The sequence below is a fragment of the Nestor notabilis genome, unplaced genomic scaffold, assembly GCF_000696875.1.
Source record: "Nestor notabilis isolate BGI_N333 unplaced genomic scaffold, ASM69687v1 scaffold21889, whole genome shotgun sequence".
Classification (NCBI taxonomy): Eukaryota; Metazoa; Chordata; class Aves; order Psittaciformes; family Psittacidae; genus Nestor; species Nestor notabilis.
In genome coordinates this window covers 1-19,036 of record NW_009944371.1, presented here as the reverse complement: position 1 = coordinate 19,036, position 19,036 = coordinate 1, and the positions used below count along the sequence as shown (strand labels likewise).

Sequence of the window (19,036 nt, the reverse complement as noted above, 5' to 3'; positions counted from 1 at the left end):
TGGTCTGACTGTACCCATGTTTCTAATGCCTAGAGATGAATCATTGCATGACATAACATAGAAATTGAAAATATATTTTTTTTTAATGGGGAAAAATGGTTTCTTTTCTTTTGTTCTACCATACTGCTTTCAGAGTCTGTTCCTTTGCTTTACTTTCCGTACTACAAGGAGCACACTATCAGTACCCTACATCATAACTGCAAACCTAGAATCAGGACTTGACGCACATTTAACATGGCAACCTAAAGCATCATAGTTAGCAAGCACTCCTCCTAAAGCAAACACAAAGTTCAGTTCCATCATCAGATATGTGAACTTGTGCATTCATGGCAATCTGGGAACATTTGATAACTGTACCACATATGTAACATGTATAATGTTACATATGGCATGCATATGTAACAGTATTCATCCACTACCTCTGTGTGAGACCCTTTATTTCTATGGTCCAGCAGCTGAATAAGTAGAACCCATAATTCTTTAATGCAGGTACATGGATAATGGTGACTAATAAGAGCCTCAGAAGGTCTCACCTGAAAGAGAACATGCAATACAATTATTCAGAGAAGTGTTGTTTTTTAAATTGCATTTTATGTACAAATATTTTGGTTGGTTGGGGTTTTCTGCAGTTACATAACATAGCTACAATTACATACTGGAAGGTGCATTATTTCATTAACATCCAAACAGTATCTCATACAACAAAGACTGTTTCCTAATGCTACATAAGTTACAGGTGTGCTATTTCTTAGATTCTTCTAAGCCACTTTCAAAAATTATTTAATCGAATGAAAATGGAATTCTGAGACCTAAATGAAAAGGAATTGCAAAAAATACTGATTCATTGTCTGACAGTAGGGAAAAGAGAAAATAATTGATTAGATTTTCTTGATGTTCTCGGAAGATAAGAAAGATTTCAAATGATTTAATAGCTATTATTGTTGTTATTTTTAACTGAAAAATCCTTAATGACTAGGCGTAATGCTAGTAGAATATGTTTTTGTTGGCATGAGGATGTTAATGTTCCCACAACATTTCACAGAATCTGCTTTTCGGTAAATTTACTGCAAGGCATTCTTTTAATATGCAGAAAACAGCATATTTCAAGTCGTGTACGTTATTTGATTACTATTCCATATTTAACAAAATTCACTCAGGCTGATGCATTTCAAATGCAAAGCAGTCGTCTTGTGATTCATCCTTCAGTTTTACATTCCCTGAATTGTGAAACAAAATAAGCAAAACAGCAAAAGGAATTGCTAAATACATAAAAGTTCTCTGTATGCTTTAATGTTTTTAAGACCTACCAGCACTGTATTTGAAATAATCATAGTACACACAAAACTTTACTTGCGCTGCCTTCAGACCTATGAATCCACTGAATTGTACTCAGAGGTGGCAAAAACAGTGAGAAAAGCTTTGCTTAAACAGCATAATTAAGCACATTTTACCTTCAGCAGGGACACAATGGCAGAAATGTAGAAAAGAAAAAAAAAAAAAAAGAGACAAGAGAAAGCAGCTCATACGCAGTTTATCCCTAAAGAATGAGTAGTCCAAGTCTGAATAATCAGCCTATACCCTTCTAAAGCAAATAGAGGGGAATAGGCACCTAGAGGGCCCAATTCATCTAATTCACTGCAGGAGAAAGAACTGTTCCTATCCTTCCCTGACAAGAAGAAGAACCTAGGGTGACTAGTTTAGACAACTGACTCCTAGACACCCAGATCCGATGAGGTGAATCCTGCATTTTTACATCTTCATGCTCTTCCTGATCCATTCATGCACAGCTGTTCTCAAATCACAGTTACTTACAAAAATTTCTGAATTTGGAAACCTAATGGTGCAAATTAAAAACTATATCAAAATACACAATGCCAGTGACAGCAGTAGTGTGTGAAAGAGACATTAAAGTGCAAGTAAATGACTAAAAACTACACTCTCACAATGAGAAAAACAAGCATATCAACAATAGTTTCAAATCTGTATAATATTCTATAAGTATACAGACTTTTTATTTATCATCCACAACTACTGTTTTCATACAGCTCCAAATCAGGTTTAAATATCAAACAATCATAAATATTAAGTGTATTTATAAGTGACATATAACTCGTTTTCCCCTCTCTGTAAAGAACCCTTCTTACCCTATGAAATTGCCAGGATGGACCCTGTCAATTGATTTAAGAACATCATGAAGTGAAGACTGAAATATTTAAAATAATTATTCACATTCCACATAAGCTTTTAAGAGTTTTTCATGTGCCTACACCTCCTCATGTTTTTAGTTAAAGAGTTGTGAGAATCTCTCAAAAATCTGAATTAATCTTATGTAAATATTATCTTGAGAATAAACATCAGTGTGACCACTAAAGTCTACTGAAAAATTCATTATTTAACTACTAACTTTCCAAAACTAAAGCGCCTCAAAAATACTTTGGTTATGACTCATCACCAAAGAGCAAAACAGATTCCTCAGAAAGACGTCTACTTATTACAGATGCACTGTAACACTGGAGCGTTTTATGGAAATATTAGGTACATAGACTACTCGCAAGTGAGAGTTTCAGGCTACTGGAGTAGCAGTTGTTGCAGCAACTAGTTTTCTTTATCTAATACTTGCGTCTACTACTGTGTTTCTCTACAAGACAGCAGGACCTCTTCTGCAGGAGATACACAGTATCCATCCAGGATAGAGATTGGCTAGTAGTATCAAAGCAAGACACCATACAGATACTGGCTAGATTAAGGATCACTGAGACATTGTCTTCTTCTGAGATAGTCTGGATTCCCAATTCCCTTTTGCAATGCCCCAAGTTCAGTATTTTGGTAAGAATGGTTGTAACTTCAATTTGTGGTACTGTTGGGATAATAGAGGTCTGATGCCAGAGATATGGCTGCTGAAAACGAAAAGCAGATATGCAAGAATATGTATTTCTATGTCAAACATATCTCAGAGCACAACGGCCCCAGTACATGATCCAAGTAATGCATCTTGATACAGAGCTGCCCAAGAAACAGATCTGATAATATGAGTCTGGAGGATTAGCGTTTATGTCCCTCCTTTCAAGGATACCCACATATGTTAAGAACTGCACTTCTAAATATTCTCAGCCAAAAGCTTAATAACATGTTTTAGTGATGAGCTGACAGTATCATCTATTATGGGTACCAGTTGTATTCTCAAAAATTTTGAGACATTATTTCATTAACAATGAATGCTTACTAAAGGAGGCACCAGCTGAAGAGATGTTATCTAGCTCAAGCACAAGCTCTACTTCAGAAATTAATCTCAAACAGAACTACCTTGGCCTAAACCCAGGGAGAGCTGAAGTAAAAGCGGTGGCAAAACAATCTCTCTCTGTAACGTGTCTCTCTGGAAGTAGGATGAATCTGCCATTTTAACATCTGACATTTCAAAGTCTACCATCAAACATAATGGTCAAAAGATGCTATTTGAATCTTCTTTTTAAAAAATTACTCTCATCTATTTACCTTTTGATAGGGGAAAAGGCTGCAGCATTATCTAATAATTTAATAGATCAAAACTGATTTAAATAAAAGGTAACAGTTCTCTACAGATAGTTTAAAAGAACAGTGATCAAAAGCTAACACAGCTATTCCTGCACCACCCCCAAATAGTAATATGAAAGAAGGGGGATTCCGTTTTCCATGTCTTTGTACTAGAAAAACATAAATTATACAGTGGTCACTGCTACTTACTCTCAAAGTTCAGTCCTGTGCCCATCTAAAGCTGTTTTCATAATGATACAAAGAGGATTACGCAGCTCTTTTGCTCGCTGCTATATAGAGCTATTATGACTTTCTAGCTTTGGAGTGCTCAAAACAAGTGAGAAAAACACTGCAGCTATAGAAAGAATGAAAAAAAAAAAGAGAAGGACAAGTTTTCCCTTGACAAATGTAAAAGCACTGTATCAGAAAGACAAGGTTGCAGAAATAGGAGCAGTGCAACAATAAACTGTAATATGACATTCTGTAAGTGTCCAGTTAGCTTACTGCCAGGATTATAGTTATTCTCTTTCTGTTCCTGTCGAGAGAGTTTGAAAAAAAATTTTTTTTTTTTTTTTTACATCTATAGCTCTAAACCTTTTAGACTGTGCCATGTTTGGCATTGAACCTGGAACACTGAACTCAGGAAATGTGGCACTCACTTCTGCTCTGTACACAGTGCATTTCAATATTACTCTCTCATTCAACTGCCAGATGGTCATGAATAAATATAACACAATTTGAGCTCCTAACAAATAACACTCTTTAAAACATTGAGATATAAAGCCATACATAACATTTAAAAGCTAGCAGCAAGAAGTTTCCTATGCATTGGTGCAGTATCTAATTCATATTGTTCTTAATACAAACACCTAACTGCCCGTGTCCTATATAAACAAAAAAATTTACCTTTATATACTTGTTGATGGACAAGCTTATTAGATCAGATATGAGATTTCCACAGTGTGTTTCAAATAAACTGACACTGGTTAAATTCTCTCCCGTTAGATTTATGAAATTGTTAGCATATACAACTTGTCCTAAAACACAAAAGAAAATTAGACCTATTTAGTCCGGGGTGTGGCTGTATGAATACAGGAAAGAAAGGATTATTTTTTTTTCTATTCTATATATTTTAGAATTGGTTTGTTGAGCTGCATGTAACTGTAATTTACAAACTCATTTGGGAAAGTTCCTCCAACCTAAATTCAGTCTAGTCCCTTCGTTATTACACTGAAGTCTGGTATTATTCTGGTTGACAGTAAAATAGTTTGGCACTTCACAGCCTTTTATTGGCACAGTTTTTGCAGTGGAATAAAGATTTATTTATCTGCAAGTTCCTCCTTCTCACATGCCAGTGCGCATGTTCTGAAATCATGACATGTTTTGCAGATATGCAAGTTGATGACAAACAATTCTGGAGAGGTCTAACACTTTCCTATGGATGTGTTGATGTAAAAAGCTGGCATGAACATATTCCAACTTGAGCATTTGTAGACATTATCACAGATAAAATGGTAAAGTTAAAAGGCTGCAAGATCTTATCCCACAAGCTTTTCAACAGTGCAACTCCTTTCACATCAGTGGAACAGAAGATGTAGAACAAGCCTGTATTTTATTCTTGGAAATGCAGAGTGAATGAAGCCCTGAACCCACTATTCTGCCATAGGTCTTAGTAGCGTGAAGTTTCTACTCAGTATACTTTACACAACAAGATGAGATTACTGCATTATTACTCAGAACTTTATCTAGAAATCAATATAGAATTCTGAACAACAGAATGCCTCCAACAGTTTTCCTATCCCTTCTCCAAAAGGCCCTCCTAAAAAAAAAACCAAGTTATCCCACAGCAGATCATAAAAGAAACTTAGAATTATAGAACAACAGCCAACCCACACATCATCCATTAGCACAGACATGCATAAACAGAGAAGATACTTTAATCTGAGCAAGGCTGTGTTGTGACAGCACTCAAAGCAGGCAAAAGCTAATCCAAGAGTTCAGATCCAGTACCAGTTACCTGAGCTAAACATACAGTGCATTCTTTCTAGACCTCAACATTACTCCAACTGCTGCAATTCCCATATGGAACTTATGTTGATAATTTATAATAAGGCGAAGGGGGACTGTTTCTGGTGACACAATAATTATAAAAGAAAGTACATTTTTGTGATTTATATTGCTAACATGGGCATTTTTCACCAAGCCAAGTTCTCTTCTGTATTTTAGCAATTCTTCACCAAACTGAACTACTTTGAAGTTGGGTTCTTCAGTTGTATTGCATTCTATGACCTTTTTTATCTAGCTTCTATGAACAGCTTACTCTTATCAATCAATTTTTTGGTCTTTTAAAGCCTTTATAGAAAAAGAAAAAAAAAAAGGAAAAAAGAAAGAAAAAAGAACAAGGAATCGCCTTGGCTCTTTTTCTTGCTGTATTTTTACAAGCTTCTCTGACTAAGGCAACATTCTTCTTTTGCTCAGTATTTCCTTAGAGTCTCATATAGTTAATACAAATTCTCTCTTCTGAGATTCTTTGTTCTGGTCCATCCTTGGACACTTTTCCTACATTGTTTTCATCAAACTGTTGTTCACTGTTATGCATTCTGGACCGTGGCAAAGGCATTTTTTTATGTGATGTCAAAAATGTACTGCTATTAAATATTGAGTATATTGTAAGCATCAGTTGAGAACAAACTTCGTAATCTTGGTTAAGAACAAATTCCTAATAATATTTCATTTAATTTGAGGTACATAAAGATTCACAAAGAACCTGCCCTCATTGTATTTAAGTGTACCCCATAAAATATAGCCATGCTTAAAAACTACCAGAAGTAGTAAATGATTCTGGACAAATTAAGATGAGAATTCTAGGTAAGTTGTATGTACAAGAAGTAGTTCAAGAAAAAAAAATCTGCATACTTACTCATCATTTTTTCATCTAGTACATGAAGAATTTCCAGTAGTAGCCAATAAATATCCAAGTAGAGGTGTAGTAAATGCCACGATGGAGGAAAAACCTGTGATTATAAATACATGCATTTATTTATTTTTCACATTTCTTTAGCAAATTCTGGATACTGCAGTAAGACACATGAAGATGGGCATACATTATGCCTTCAGTGAACATTATCGATATCTATGATCAAATTCACTGTAACATACAAATATGCCATTCAGTTAATGGAAAAAAAAAACCCAACAAAAACAAACCAAAAACCCACCACCAAAACAAACAAACAAAATCACAAAACCTTCATGACAACTAATTCTATCTGTAGAGGATATTTGTGAAGTCTTGAATCTGATCTAAACTATAATTTAAACACAATGTCTTGATACAAGCTTGACAGATTAAAGCACCCTTAGTCATCCTTTCCTTTTCAGAAAAGTATTAGGTAGCACACGAAATGCTGAATTCTAAATTTCAATATTCTCTTCCTTACAGTTTACTTGAAATTACTGTTTTCTTCATCAGTTCAACAGTGGCCCTACTGACAAGCTAAACAAACAGGTACATTCAAAATGTTGGTTCTAAGTAGATCATTCCCCTCCAGATATTAGTTTATATAACCTAAGACTGAAGCCCCTTTTTTCTTTCTAAAAGATATGAAAGCATTACTTATTATACATATGCACAAATCTTTATAATGTATACTTCATTAGTGTTTAATGTTGCAGTGCCTACTTCCATGTCTGCACTTTTCTTCTTTATATACCTGATCTTTTCCTATTTTGAGTCAAGATCTCAGAATGTAGTTTTCAAAAAGTGCCCTTCCTCCTGGGAAACTCAGAAATTTTAACCATTAGTAAGGACAAGCCAGAGGAATTTTTTCAACATGCAATATAAAGTGTAACTTCAATTTCAACCTGAAGAAACATGAAATCTTATTCAGCCAAAATTTACCAAATTGAGTATGTACTGTTACACAAAAAATAATTTTAAATTATAAAAGACATTAACCTTTGCCTGATGTTGTATAGTAAATGCTGCCAAGACACTACTAGGGAGTTCACAAAGGTGACCAATGTGCGTAGTCAAAGCATGAAGCTCTTCCACCAGTGTTGATGGTAACTGTGCTTCTAGTTCTTCATATGGATGGAGCATTCCATCATTTTCCTCTTTAGGGGGTTCCAGATACCTGAACACACATACACAGACATACAATCAGAAAACGGATAAGCAGCAGCTACACCAAGTTCAGTACATAAGTTAGTAAATAGTGTGTAAACCTCACCTGAAGACGAAAACTTTCACATAATTCAAAAACTCAGTACATTGATGCCTGATGCTCTCTGCTTCAGAGTGCAAGTTTGCAGCCTGACCTGAAGTAAAAGAGATCAATAGCTTAAAGCAGATGTGCACATACTATGACTCACATAACATATGCATTCTCCACATTAAGCAAACCAAACCACTGGAAAGCCACCCTTTACTGAGGACAACTTGGGAGGCAGCTGGTAGCAAACACCCACTTCTCAATGTCATCTCGTCAGAGGGATCCATACTTCATCTTGTCATCTCAGGTGCATATCCAGATAGACAGAGAATAGAAGGCATCCAGTCCCTCGGGAAAGGAGGCAGAGGCAAGCAGTAGGTGGCTGAAGAAATCATTCAGCCCTACTACCCTGCTGCCTGTCCGCTTCCAAGACACCTTCAGAAAAGATACGTGTGAAACAGCTTCTCAGCACCCTTTTCTCTTTGGGGACTTAAGCAGGTGGACTTATTTGGAAACAAGCTTTGTAATTTCTCTTCCTAGGAAGCATCACATTGTTGCACAGTCCCTTAAGAGGTATAATGCTAAGAGCCATCCATCCAGAGTCCTGTAGCCTGACTTTCACCTGAAGCTCTGTATCCTTTCAGCTAGTTATTGCAGCTCTGAAGTTGCTGTTCTCATGATGTTATCTTCCTTATCCTGCACGTGCAAGCTCAACCACCATTATTACAGCAGATTCATTGGAAGCTATTGCCACTGGTGTGAGAATCACTCATAATTCCCACACCTTGCCATGTAGCTTTCAGATTACACTAGAGAAAGGTGAAACTTGGTGCATAACAAAGCAGATAGAGTCATTTAAATGCCCAATAACTACTTCCCAATAATATATATATGCAAATGCTTAGCAACCAGTCAGCCTGAAACACTTCTGATGCCAATCATTGTTACGAGCATCATAAATGAGAACAGGAAATAAAGAGTTTGAGCAGGCCCCAGTGAAAGTGTATTACACTACAGGAGATGGGTGGCAAAAACTCCTTGCCACCTGGTGCACTAGACTGCATGTCCAGGGAAAGACAGCTGCCTTTGCTCCTCTCCCCAGCTCACCACTGGGGAGTCTCTCTTTCTTTTTTGGTCTCTCTGCCCCCTTTATTCCCCCTCATGCCCTCCAGGTAACCTTGAAGCTCACCTATGCCACTTGCGTAGTTTTGTGCACATAAGCCTATCTCAACATCTTCCGAGAAACAACTCTCACTGACCGAAGCAAATCAACTGGTACAAGTACCATAACATTCCAGCATACAACCTAACTCCGCAGAAGCCATAGGATCTGCCATGGTAATGAACCATAGGTTTAGAGGCTCAAATCACTGTTCTAAATGAATTATTTATAGATATTATTGCTGCTTTGTAGCAGTAAAATAATATTTTCTCTTAAGTTCTCAGAAGATCTGTTTAAGCAAAATTTTATATTACGGTATTTACTGCAAAATCTTTTCTAAAGTCAATGTATAAGATAGAAAGTCTATCTTTTCATAAATCATTGAACAATGAAATAAGTGGAACAAACCAGTAATAGCAGAGCATTAAGAACAGATCAGGCATTTTCGAAACCAGACAAAACAGCACAGAGCATAAGAAAAGATTTTATACGGTTTCCACATTACACTATTCTCATTACCAAGACTCCAAAGCTCATTAAGACTGATAGGGAATGAAATTAAGTGTACAATATCGATACCTGTATAAATATATATGCGCAACAAAGATTTACTGAGGGGTAAACTGGGGGCTTAAACAGTGGCAATAGCGCGTTTATCTACAATACCAGTAATACCTAACATCACACTGCTTGCTTGTATAAAGGGGAAACTGAGTCACAGAAGTACCAGTGACCTGCTCTAAGTCACAAAAAAGCCTGGTACAGAACATAAAATCCAACATTTATTTTACCAGGTTATGTGACAAGAGGAAGAACATGATACAAACAAGAGAACCAAGCAGATGCTTAAACTGAAGGGGAAAAGGACTACAGAACAGTTTCTTGGTGTCCAGCTACCAAAACCAAGTTCAAATGTATTTTAAAATAAGGTTATTTCCACTTACATATTAAACATCAACAAAATCACACTTTCAAGATACAGTCAACAAAAGCATATGATGGAAGCTGGATGATAAATTCATACCGATGATTTACATGGCAGAGCATGCCAATATCAAACCAAAATAATAATAATGTGTAAAACTATTCACTCCTATTCGAATACTAGCAACGTCTCTGAAGCAATGAGAAGATACCATACTCAGTTTATTTCTGAGTAATTACTGAACTTCTCAACTTGCTAAGTAATTCAGCCTTCAAACTTAAAATAAGCCCAAGGCTGCAATAATCCTGCAGAAACACACTACTTCTCATGCCTTAGTATTTAATTGAAATAAAGCATTTTGTAGCAATCCCATTTTATCAATCCTGCTGCAAAGATAAATTAAGTTTGTAACTAACTCTAAACTAAAGAAGTATTACTAACTTGTTAAATGTAAGCCAAGGAAACACCGAAAAAAGTCCCAACCCACTTTCTTTGTAAATGAAATAGTTATTGGGAATTTTGATGTAACTTTCCATTTTTATGAACAAGTTAATAGTTTTGCCAAATGCTACCTTAGGGATGACATCTCAGCTCAAGTCAAATTAATGCAAAATTCACCACTGAGGTCAGAAGGGTCAGGATTGCCCTGTGCACCTACTATACAGGCAGACCTGGTTCCAAACTGACTCTCAACATTTTCACTATCTATTTTCACACTACCTTACATCACCTGGTTGCCTGTATTTGTACCTTTACTGTAAGTTTATGCTGGTTATATGCTGTTCTGTGGCACAGTCTATGAGCCCTTGGCCAAGAGTGAAAGCACAAGTGTGATCTGTAATAATATATTTCAGTAATGAAAAGATAAATAGATATTGTGCTAGATGGATCTAACACTGTAAAAATTGGTCCATGGTGGACCATCCCCGATTCCCCGGAGTGGGTGTGCATGGCGGGGAGTCGGCAAGGCCACTCCTCCTGGCACAGGCTGGCCCCCTGCATCAGGACAAATGTGCACGGGAAAAAGGAAGCCAGCAGGGCCACTCCTCCGGACGCAGGCTGGCCCCCTGTGTTGAGATGAGTTGGCACTTTTTGGGATAAAAGGCCTGGGATTTGAGAAAGTTCAAGAGAAGAGAAGAGAGAGAGAAAGGAGAGAAGAGGGAGAGAAGAACTACCTTTTATGGTTGACATTACCTCCACAGGGACACCCACAAAGTATGTGCCTGCCACCCTGTTTGCTCTCAATCACCTAGGAGCTGGCCTCCTGGTCATTGAACAAATGTGTAGGCTGGTAAGAATCTGTGCCTAATCTGTTTGGGAGCCTTTAGTTCTCTCTCTTTCTGGCTTGGGAAATCTCTGGATTTTACATTTGTTTTAGATCTTGTAATAAACTTTCTAGTAGTTTGGGGTGTATATGTGTGGCTTACGTTCCTTCTCCACCCGGAATCCTTCAATCCCTGGAACAGATACCCATCTCAATGCCCTGAGTGGGTGTGCATGGCGGGTAGTCCGCAAGGCCACTCCTCCTGGCACAGGCTGGCCCCCTGCATCAGGACAAATGTGCACGGGAAAAAGGAAGCCAGCAGGGCCACTCCTCCGGACGCAGGCTGGCCCCCTGTGTTGAGATGAGTTGGCACTTTTTGGGATAAAAGGCCTGGGATTTGAGAAAGTTCAAGAGAAGAGAAGAGAGAGAGAAAGGAGAGAAGAGGGAGAGAAGAACTACCTTTTATGGTTGACATTACCTCCACAGGGACACCCACAAAGTATGTGCCTGCCACCCTGTTTGCTCTCAATCACCTAGGAGCTGGCCTCCTGGTCATTGAACAAATGTGTAGGCTGGTAAGAATCTGTGCCTAATCTGTTTGGGAGCCTTTAGTTCTCTCTCTTTCTGGCTTGGGAAATCTCTGGATTTTACATTTGTTTTAGATCTTGTAATAAACTTTCTAGTAGTTTGGGGTGTATATGTGTGGCTTACGTTCCTTCTCCACCCGGAATCCTTCAATCCCTGGAACAGATACCCATCTCAATGTCAAATTAAATGTGTTAAACTTACCAAAATCAGAAGAACTCGTTTGTACTAAGTCTTCCAGTGCGTGTATCTGTTGCCTAATTAAAGGAATACAAAAGTTTATCGTATTTATATAAAGAAAAGTTATTTAACAACATTCTAGTAAGGTCCAAATAGAACAGAGAGAGGCAAGATGTGTTTCTTGCTTTATATTTCTGTATAATCTTACAGAAATGTAGCTTAGGAAAGAGTATTAGTAGAAGGCAACAGACACATCCAAGTGTGTAGGGATGACAATAGAATTTTTGCTTGTTTTTAAAACATTTATTACAGTAACTAATACAAAACTAGTTAAATATTGAGGGAGGAAAAAACCAACCACATACAAAATCCCTGAAAGCCAGTGCCAATAAGTGATCTTTCCACAAATGTAACTCAACTTCATATTTGACCACAGAACAAACCTGAGTTAGCCCTCATGGTATACACTCCATATACACTAAATTAGTTCACTGTGAATGAACACTAGTAAATTCTGTCAGCAGCTTTTCCTGCTTCCTGCTTAGGGTGCTCTGCTGCTTAACTTGAGCACAAAAGATAAAACAGCAAATTACAGAAAAGGAAAGTGTCTCTAGAAAAATTAAATCTCAGTTGAGTTTTGAAGGAGAAGGAAAGCCTTTTCAAAGAATCTGCTGACACTGCAAACGAAAATTAAAAATAGCTGTAATATAGGTAACTCAGCCATGTTCTGCAACAGTTATTTTCAAGTGGTCTTCAAGTATAGTCTCCACAGAGATAACATGGTACTAAACTGAATACATGAAAAGCGCAACTGTGTAGGACAGACTTTTGAGAGAAAATGCTGCATAAATTGAGGAAGAAGCTCTCTGACTCATTTCTTATGCAGTCAAAGCAGCAACTACTGAAGGATTCAAAAACAAGATACTTGGATCCAACCCAGATCAAATGTTCCTACTGAAAAAAAAAAAATTTCCAAGCACAAAAAAAAAAAATAATCCCAAAACAAAACCTAAAAAAAATCCCCAAAACAAACCAAAAAACTAGAAAGTTCCCACAAGGATCCCAAGCCCTGGGTTGTAACCTGCATATTAAAGGGCAGGCACACATTAGAATTAACTCTTTTAGCTCTTCCTTCCTGGGATAAAATCATGTCAGCTACCCAAGATTACTTTCAGCCATTTAGTTGGGTTGTGGGGTTTTATTTGCTTGTTTTGTTTTGAAATCAAAGCTGAATTTCAAGTATTTCAACCATGTAGAAAGGAAGGAAGTCTAAAGCAGGAGGGCTGTTGAGGCTGAAGGTTAGAAAGAGGACAAAGGAGCCACAAGCACAAAAAAAAAAAAACAAACAAAAAACCAAACAAAAAAACAACAAAAACCTCTCCACTGAACTAACAAAAGACAGAATACAGTGGGCTGATAAAATAAAAGCACAAACTGGGAAAGACAAGCATAAAGATATCAGTTAGATAAGTAATTTTAATTTCAATTTGCATCTGTTCCTCAAAGATTGATCTTCATGGCTGTAAACATTAAATCATTTGGTTTGCAAATAAATATTCTGACAGTTTATTAATCAAAGATATTTATTAATGAAAGATACATTGTCTTAAAATACCTACTTAAATAGCTATATAGGTCTTACTAATTTTGACTCACACATCATCAATTCCATACAAAATCCACAGGTAAGAATTTTTTTATTGTGCAATCCATGTTTTTAACTTGCCATTCTGCTGTATAACACGATTATTGTTATTAATTACAATATTTTAAAATATTAAATAGCCATATTTATTATTTACAGACACATAAAAAAAGACTAGGTTTCTGTAAGCATGTATTTAAACATATATATCATCTGTACTTCATAAACTGAACTATTTTCAACCACCTTGTCCTCAAGAACTTTTATTTCTCACATATGAATTTATATAATGGAAAAAGGAGTTTTCCTACTTTTAGTTGTCAACTGGTCTTTAAATGAAAGTGTTCCATTTCATGACTGAACAAATGAACTGAAAGAGAGAATATCTTTGCAGAGGGACTTGTCACACCAAAAGACAGTTTAGCAAGCAAACTCTCATAGCCAAGAGTTAGCTGAAATCCATTACTGCTACCAGTTCAGTGGGTTTTAAAACACGTATAGCTTGAACAACTTAAATACCACAATAAAAAATATTATGCCTTATGTTCATCTCTACTACAATTACAGAGCAGTTTATATTACAGGGAAAAAAAATAAATCAATTTAATTCAACAGATCAACCACATTGCTCTGTAACTGCCTAGTGATTTTATGTTAATAAACATCAGACTAAATGCTGAAAGAGATACAGTGCTTCTTTTAATTAACTTATCCTCCTATCTCCTTTATTATCAGATTTTTATTTTTTTTAAATCACAGTGAAGTCAAAGCTTGCATCAAACAAGCAAAGCTAAATAAAACTGGATTTGATATACTTCCTGCCATCTATGCCATGGTGTTTCAGTAAGTCAGACCCTATTAATGATGTTTCATGTCATGCCCTTGGTCATACCCTAAAGAGACAGAAAAATCCACTACAATCAAAGGAATGATGGAATATATCATGTATTTGTGGAATCATATAAAAGCTCTGCTCCCATCCACTCTCTGTATGTGCTGTACATGCTGAGGATTATCAGCAGCAAAGAGGATTATCAGTGATCTGTGTATTTGCACTGACCAGATTAAACATCTACATTGAATTAGCCAAACACTGAGTAACTGTATCTGAAGAGATTGCTGAAGCTATCCTAATCCAAACAATTGAAGGAAGTGCTGCATCTAGCATTTACAGTATTTGATTTTTAACCTCCATTTTTCTTTACACACACACACAAAAAAAAAAAAAAAGACTTAAAATCTTCAAAAGACAACCTCAGTTATATGGGTAGCACAATCTCATTCAAGGAATGTGTATTCACATACTCTGAAGCTAGAACCTTCTAAATTAATCACAACACTCTGTTGTAATAACTATATTTACCAATTTTTATCTAGCGATGGCTAAGATACACACCACACTGATTAAAAATCTGTGGAAAAATTTACTTCTTTCTATAATTCTGTCTGTGTCTTAGCCATCACTTACCGGAGCATTAGACAGACAGCATAACCTTTCTGGATGCATTACATAGCCCACAGTCTTTTACAATTTTACTATCAAAACCTTGAAGAGTTTGTTACATCTTTATGGTGACTATAATTACAAAAGTGGATTAATTATAAAATACATTAATATTATCATACCTAAGTAATCCAAAGAGAAATCCACAGGATTCAACTAATGCCATTTCAGTAACCCACTGAAAGCCAAACAATTCCACTACATCGTCTTCATAGTCATTTGGAGAAGGATCTAGCCTCAGCAAAACCCTGTAAAACAGAGCAAACAATACTCATATATTCCCCAGTAATAAGGCTACAGAATACAACATCTACAGCTGTCTTACATACCACCGATGTTTTAACAATACATCAGCAGCACCTATACTTTAGATAGGAAGGAATAGTAGTGCTCTCAAAAGACAGACTATTATACCTTTTACAGCAATATGTTACACAGCACATAAAATATGGCAACACCTAGCTTCAAGAGCATAAAAACATGATATAGTCACAGGGCACAATATATTTTAGAAACAAATAAAAATTAACAAGCTACCACCTTGAAGCATCTTCATCCTTACAAGGGGGCTGAGACCTAACATACAGGTTTGTCCTTAACAGAAGAGGCTGCTACATTAGATAATACACTCCACTCTGCGTTTATGTTTGGAATCTGTCTTTGTGTACACTATATGCCTAATAACTAATGCTAGAACACACACTTACTCCTTTATATACATTTAATAATATGTATACAGATCACATTGATAGAAACATATTAATAAAAGCACACTTCTAAGCAGGTGAACTGAGGAGAGGCACAAAATGTGACTTCCTTATTATAACACACTAACACTAGGCCATGACTACCTTTTGCTCTGGCGAAGGGAAAGAAAGAAAAGAAGAATTACCACTTTACTCAAAGTGGAGAAATTCAGACATCTGTATAGACTGTTAAAACATAATTGTGTAAATATAAAAATGTTTCATTAATGTGCTTTCAGAAAACAAAATAAAAAAAAAAACACAGCAAGCTGCATAGTAAGATAAACAAAGGCATCAAAGCAAATGATTTCAGAATTTTCCCATTACCTTTAAGTACTTCAGCATGTCTGAAGATGAATTCACTAATACGGAAGAAATATTTCAATTTTAAAAAATAATAACAATAAAAAAAATGTACTGGGCAAGCACTTGGTTTTCATTACATTACACACCAAATTCATATTCTTCCTGAACTATACACTATTACCAATTCAGTTCTCGAAGGCAAAAAGAGCATCTGCTGAATAATTGGCTCAATCTCCCTTAACACCTGTAGCTCACTTGGTAACTGCCTAAACATTGGTCTATTTTGAAGCTCTTAGCAATTACATCCAGTTACTCCTGTTCTAGATAATGAAGATAGAGGAGTCCCTCATGTGCAGGCTTATCCAAATTGCAATCCAAGCAGACAAGGTGAATAAACAACAGTATTATCATGACTGCAGTGACCTGGGAAACCTGTTTACGTACCAGCTCCTGACTACTCACTCAGTACTAGAATTATTTCTGTTATGAAATGCTTTTTTGTCAGTGTGGAATCCACGTGGTACTGGTATGTTCATCCAGACACAGGCTCTCTCAGTCCTCTGCCTGGCATCAATTTGAATGAATGTGCTCTAATACAACAACAACAAAAAAAAAAACAACCGCCCCCCCCCAACACAGTAATAATGAAAACCAACAACAACAAAAAGGTGGGGAAGGGGGGAGCTGCAGCAGAACACAGAATCCCCTTTAAGGCTTTATAGAAAAGGCTGTGAAATTAAGGTTAAAGAAACCCAAAGTAACAACACAGAATATGAGGCTTGGCAGGAGGACAGACAGACAGAATGACTATGCTTTTGTAGGAGAAACAAGACAATGCCTGCTGGATCAGCAAATGGCACAGAAAACTAAACTAGATCACAGACAGTAAAGAAGGTATTAACTAAACCGAAGTAACATTTTAGAATCTCACAGAAAATACTTACTTTCTTTTCATCTGGGTTCTGAACCTTAAATCCAGAATGCATGCAAAAGTAGAATGCTTTGAGAAAGATGGTCTTAAAGCTACAAAGGACAGTACCAGCATCTGGGGAAAGTGGACAGAGGAGGTTTGTTTCCATCACGTGGGAAAAAAAAGAGAGAAGTGAATAGAAGTCTAGAACCTAGACACCAGAATGTAGAACACTATTCAAAGCAGCGTTATCAACACTATTGCCCTTCTCACTTTGGTATACCAACACGTTCATCTCATGATCACCATAAGAGCTGAAGAACAAACTGATTTGGAAACCCTGTCAGCATCTAAAGGCACCAAACAGCAGTGGAAAGAATGTCTTAGAAGGGTATTGTATTTGTAACTAAAAAAAAAACAACCCATACCTCTTAAGAGACCCACTTGCTAAATAAGACTCTGCAAAAAAGCTTCTCCCTCCAGATTGGTTGTCAAAAGCACAAGAAAAACAAGGCGGCTTTGAGTTCTCATTCTCCATTTCCATTGCCATCTCCAAGCTTTCAGTGAGAAATGGGGGTGTAGAGGAAGCTGCGAAGTCATCGTCCATTGCTTCCACCTGATCAGGAAAATAAATGGTAAATTTAAAACCACTCATAATGTTTTTTCGAATAATTCTTCAGCTCAAGTGAGGACAGAGATCTGACTAGCTGTAACATCAAACTAACAAACAGAAGAGATACCACCAAGAAAGGCAAACAGGGTCTCATGCCCTACCACTTCGTGCAATTTTAGCTTCCTCCATCAAGGAGACACATCAATGACTACAAAAAACTCAAAATAGGTTCATTTTCTTCTGGTTTAACTCTCTAAATTAAATATTCGTGACATTAGACCAGCACTAGGGTAACATAAGAGCCAAGAATGCATCACAAGGCATGGGAGAGGTACTTTCAGCAACAGTTCATTTTGCAACCAGACTATCTATGCCATGAAAATACATCATACGTTACAGGCTGGAAGTTGTTCATACCTTTGAGACAATATTACAGCTTGAGTAGCTTGAGAGAAGGAAAGAAGCAGTAAATACATCTCATGTTATCATTATGGAACCCTGAAATGCTGAAATTTTAAAGCTCAGAAAATATGGCTGATTCTGACATAGCTAAAATTGGAAGTTTCTATTTTTCTATTAGAAAAGTCTGATTTCCCAGGAAATCTGAAAAAAAACCCCCCCCAAAAAAACCCAACCCCCCCCAAAAAAAACAAACCCAAACCAAAACAGAAAACAAAACCCAAAAGTAAAGGAGAAGGAAGATCATGTCCAAAGGAAGACGTTAACCATATACTTAACATTAGCCAATTAATATTTTAAACAACATAATGAAAGAGCAGAATTAGGCAACAGGTGCCACATAATTTTACAATATAATTAAAACGCTAAATTAACCTGGCAGGTTTTGATGCTGCTCTCGCAGAAACCAGTTTACACCGTGTCTGGACGTCTGTATTAGAGAGGCTAGACTGAAAAATAAGCTCAGTGCGGGGGGGGGTAAAGTTTCTCTCTTACTTCTCCCCACTCATTCACGCTCCTGTGGTGCATCTGGCTGTGCAGCAGAAGCAGTACAACAAGAGAAAGAATGACTTCAGCGCTTCAGTTTACAGCGGGACCCTATGCGTAGGTGTGCTAGCACAGCTGGCAAGTAAGAAATAAGCAGTTAAAGAGAATGCCTTAAATAAATAAGAAGCTTCTAAGAAGGCTATTCAGTTTAGGTTACCAAAATTACCCCACACGACAGAAACACGGGGAAAAGAAGTAAACTAAGGGCAGCTCCTCTGGACCACAGTTCCTGTCAGTTCTGCACTTGTCCATCACATCCTGATCTAGCGGAACTCATCACTGACTCGAAATTTTTTTACGCCACCCTTCTTCCCCCACCAGGCAAATTGCGGCTGCACTCCGCGGGCGGGAACTACAAACTGGCGACAGAGCCTCCAGGAGCAGCACACTCGGGAGCACCACCCCGGCGCCTCACCAGGCTCCGTGCAGCGGCCACGAACGCGACCCCCTACCACCCCGCTTAGGCC

The 19,036-nt window shown here is 37.1% G+C and overlaps 1 protein-coding gene across 1 annotated transcript in view; it reads right to left on the bottom strand.

The window, feature by feature from the left end:
- The window catches only part of LOC104411864 (protein MMS22-like), a 35,656-nt gene extending 18,095 nt beyond the window's left edge, over positions 1–17,561 (bottom strand). The window contains exons 1-8 of the mRNA XM_010022399.1: positions 17,380–17,561; positions 15,112–15,237; positions 11,865–11,917; positions 7,743–7,830; positions 7,469–7,646; positions 6,431–6,524; positions 4,417–4,547; positions 420–533 (exon numbers count right to left, since the gene is read on the bottom strand). Of these exons, the coding sequence (XP_010020701.1) occupies positions 420–533; positions 4,417–4,547; positions 6,431–6,524; positions 7,469–7,646; positions 7,743–7,830; positions 11,865–11,917; positions 15,112–15,237; positions 17,380–17,558 (963 nt within the window). The 5' untranslated portion in view covers positions 17,559–17,561. The remainder of the gene's footprint in view (positions 1–419; positions 534–4,416; positions 4,548–6,430; positions 6,525–7,468; positions 7,647–7,742; positions 7,831–11,864; positions 11,918–15,111; positions 15,238–17,379) is intronic.
- Between the last annotated feature and the right edge of the window lie 1,475 nt (positions 17,562–19,036).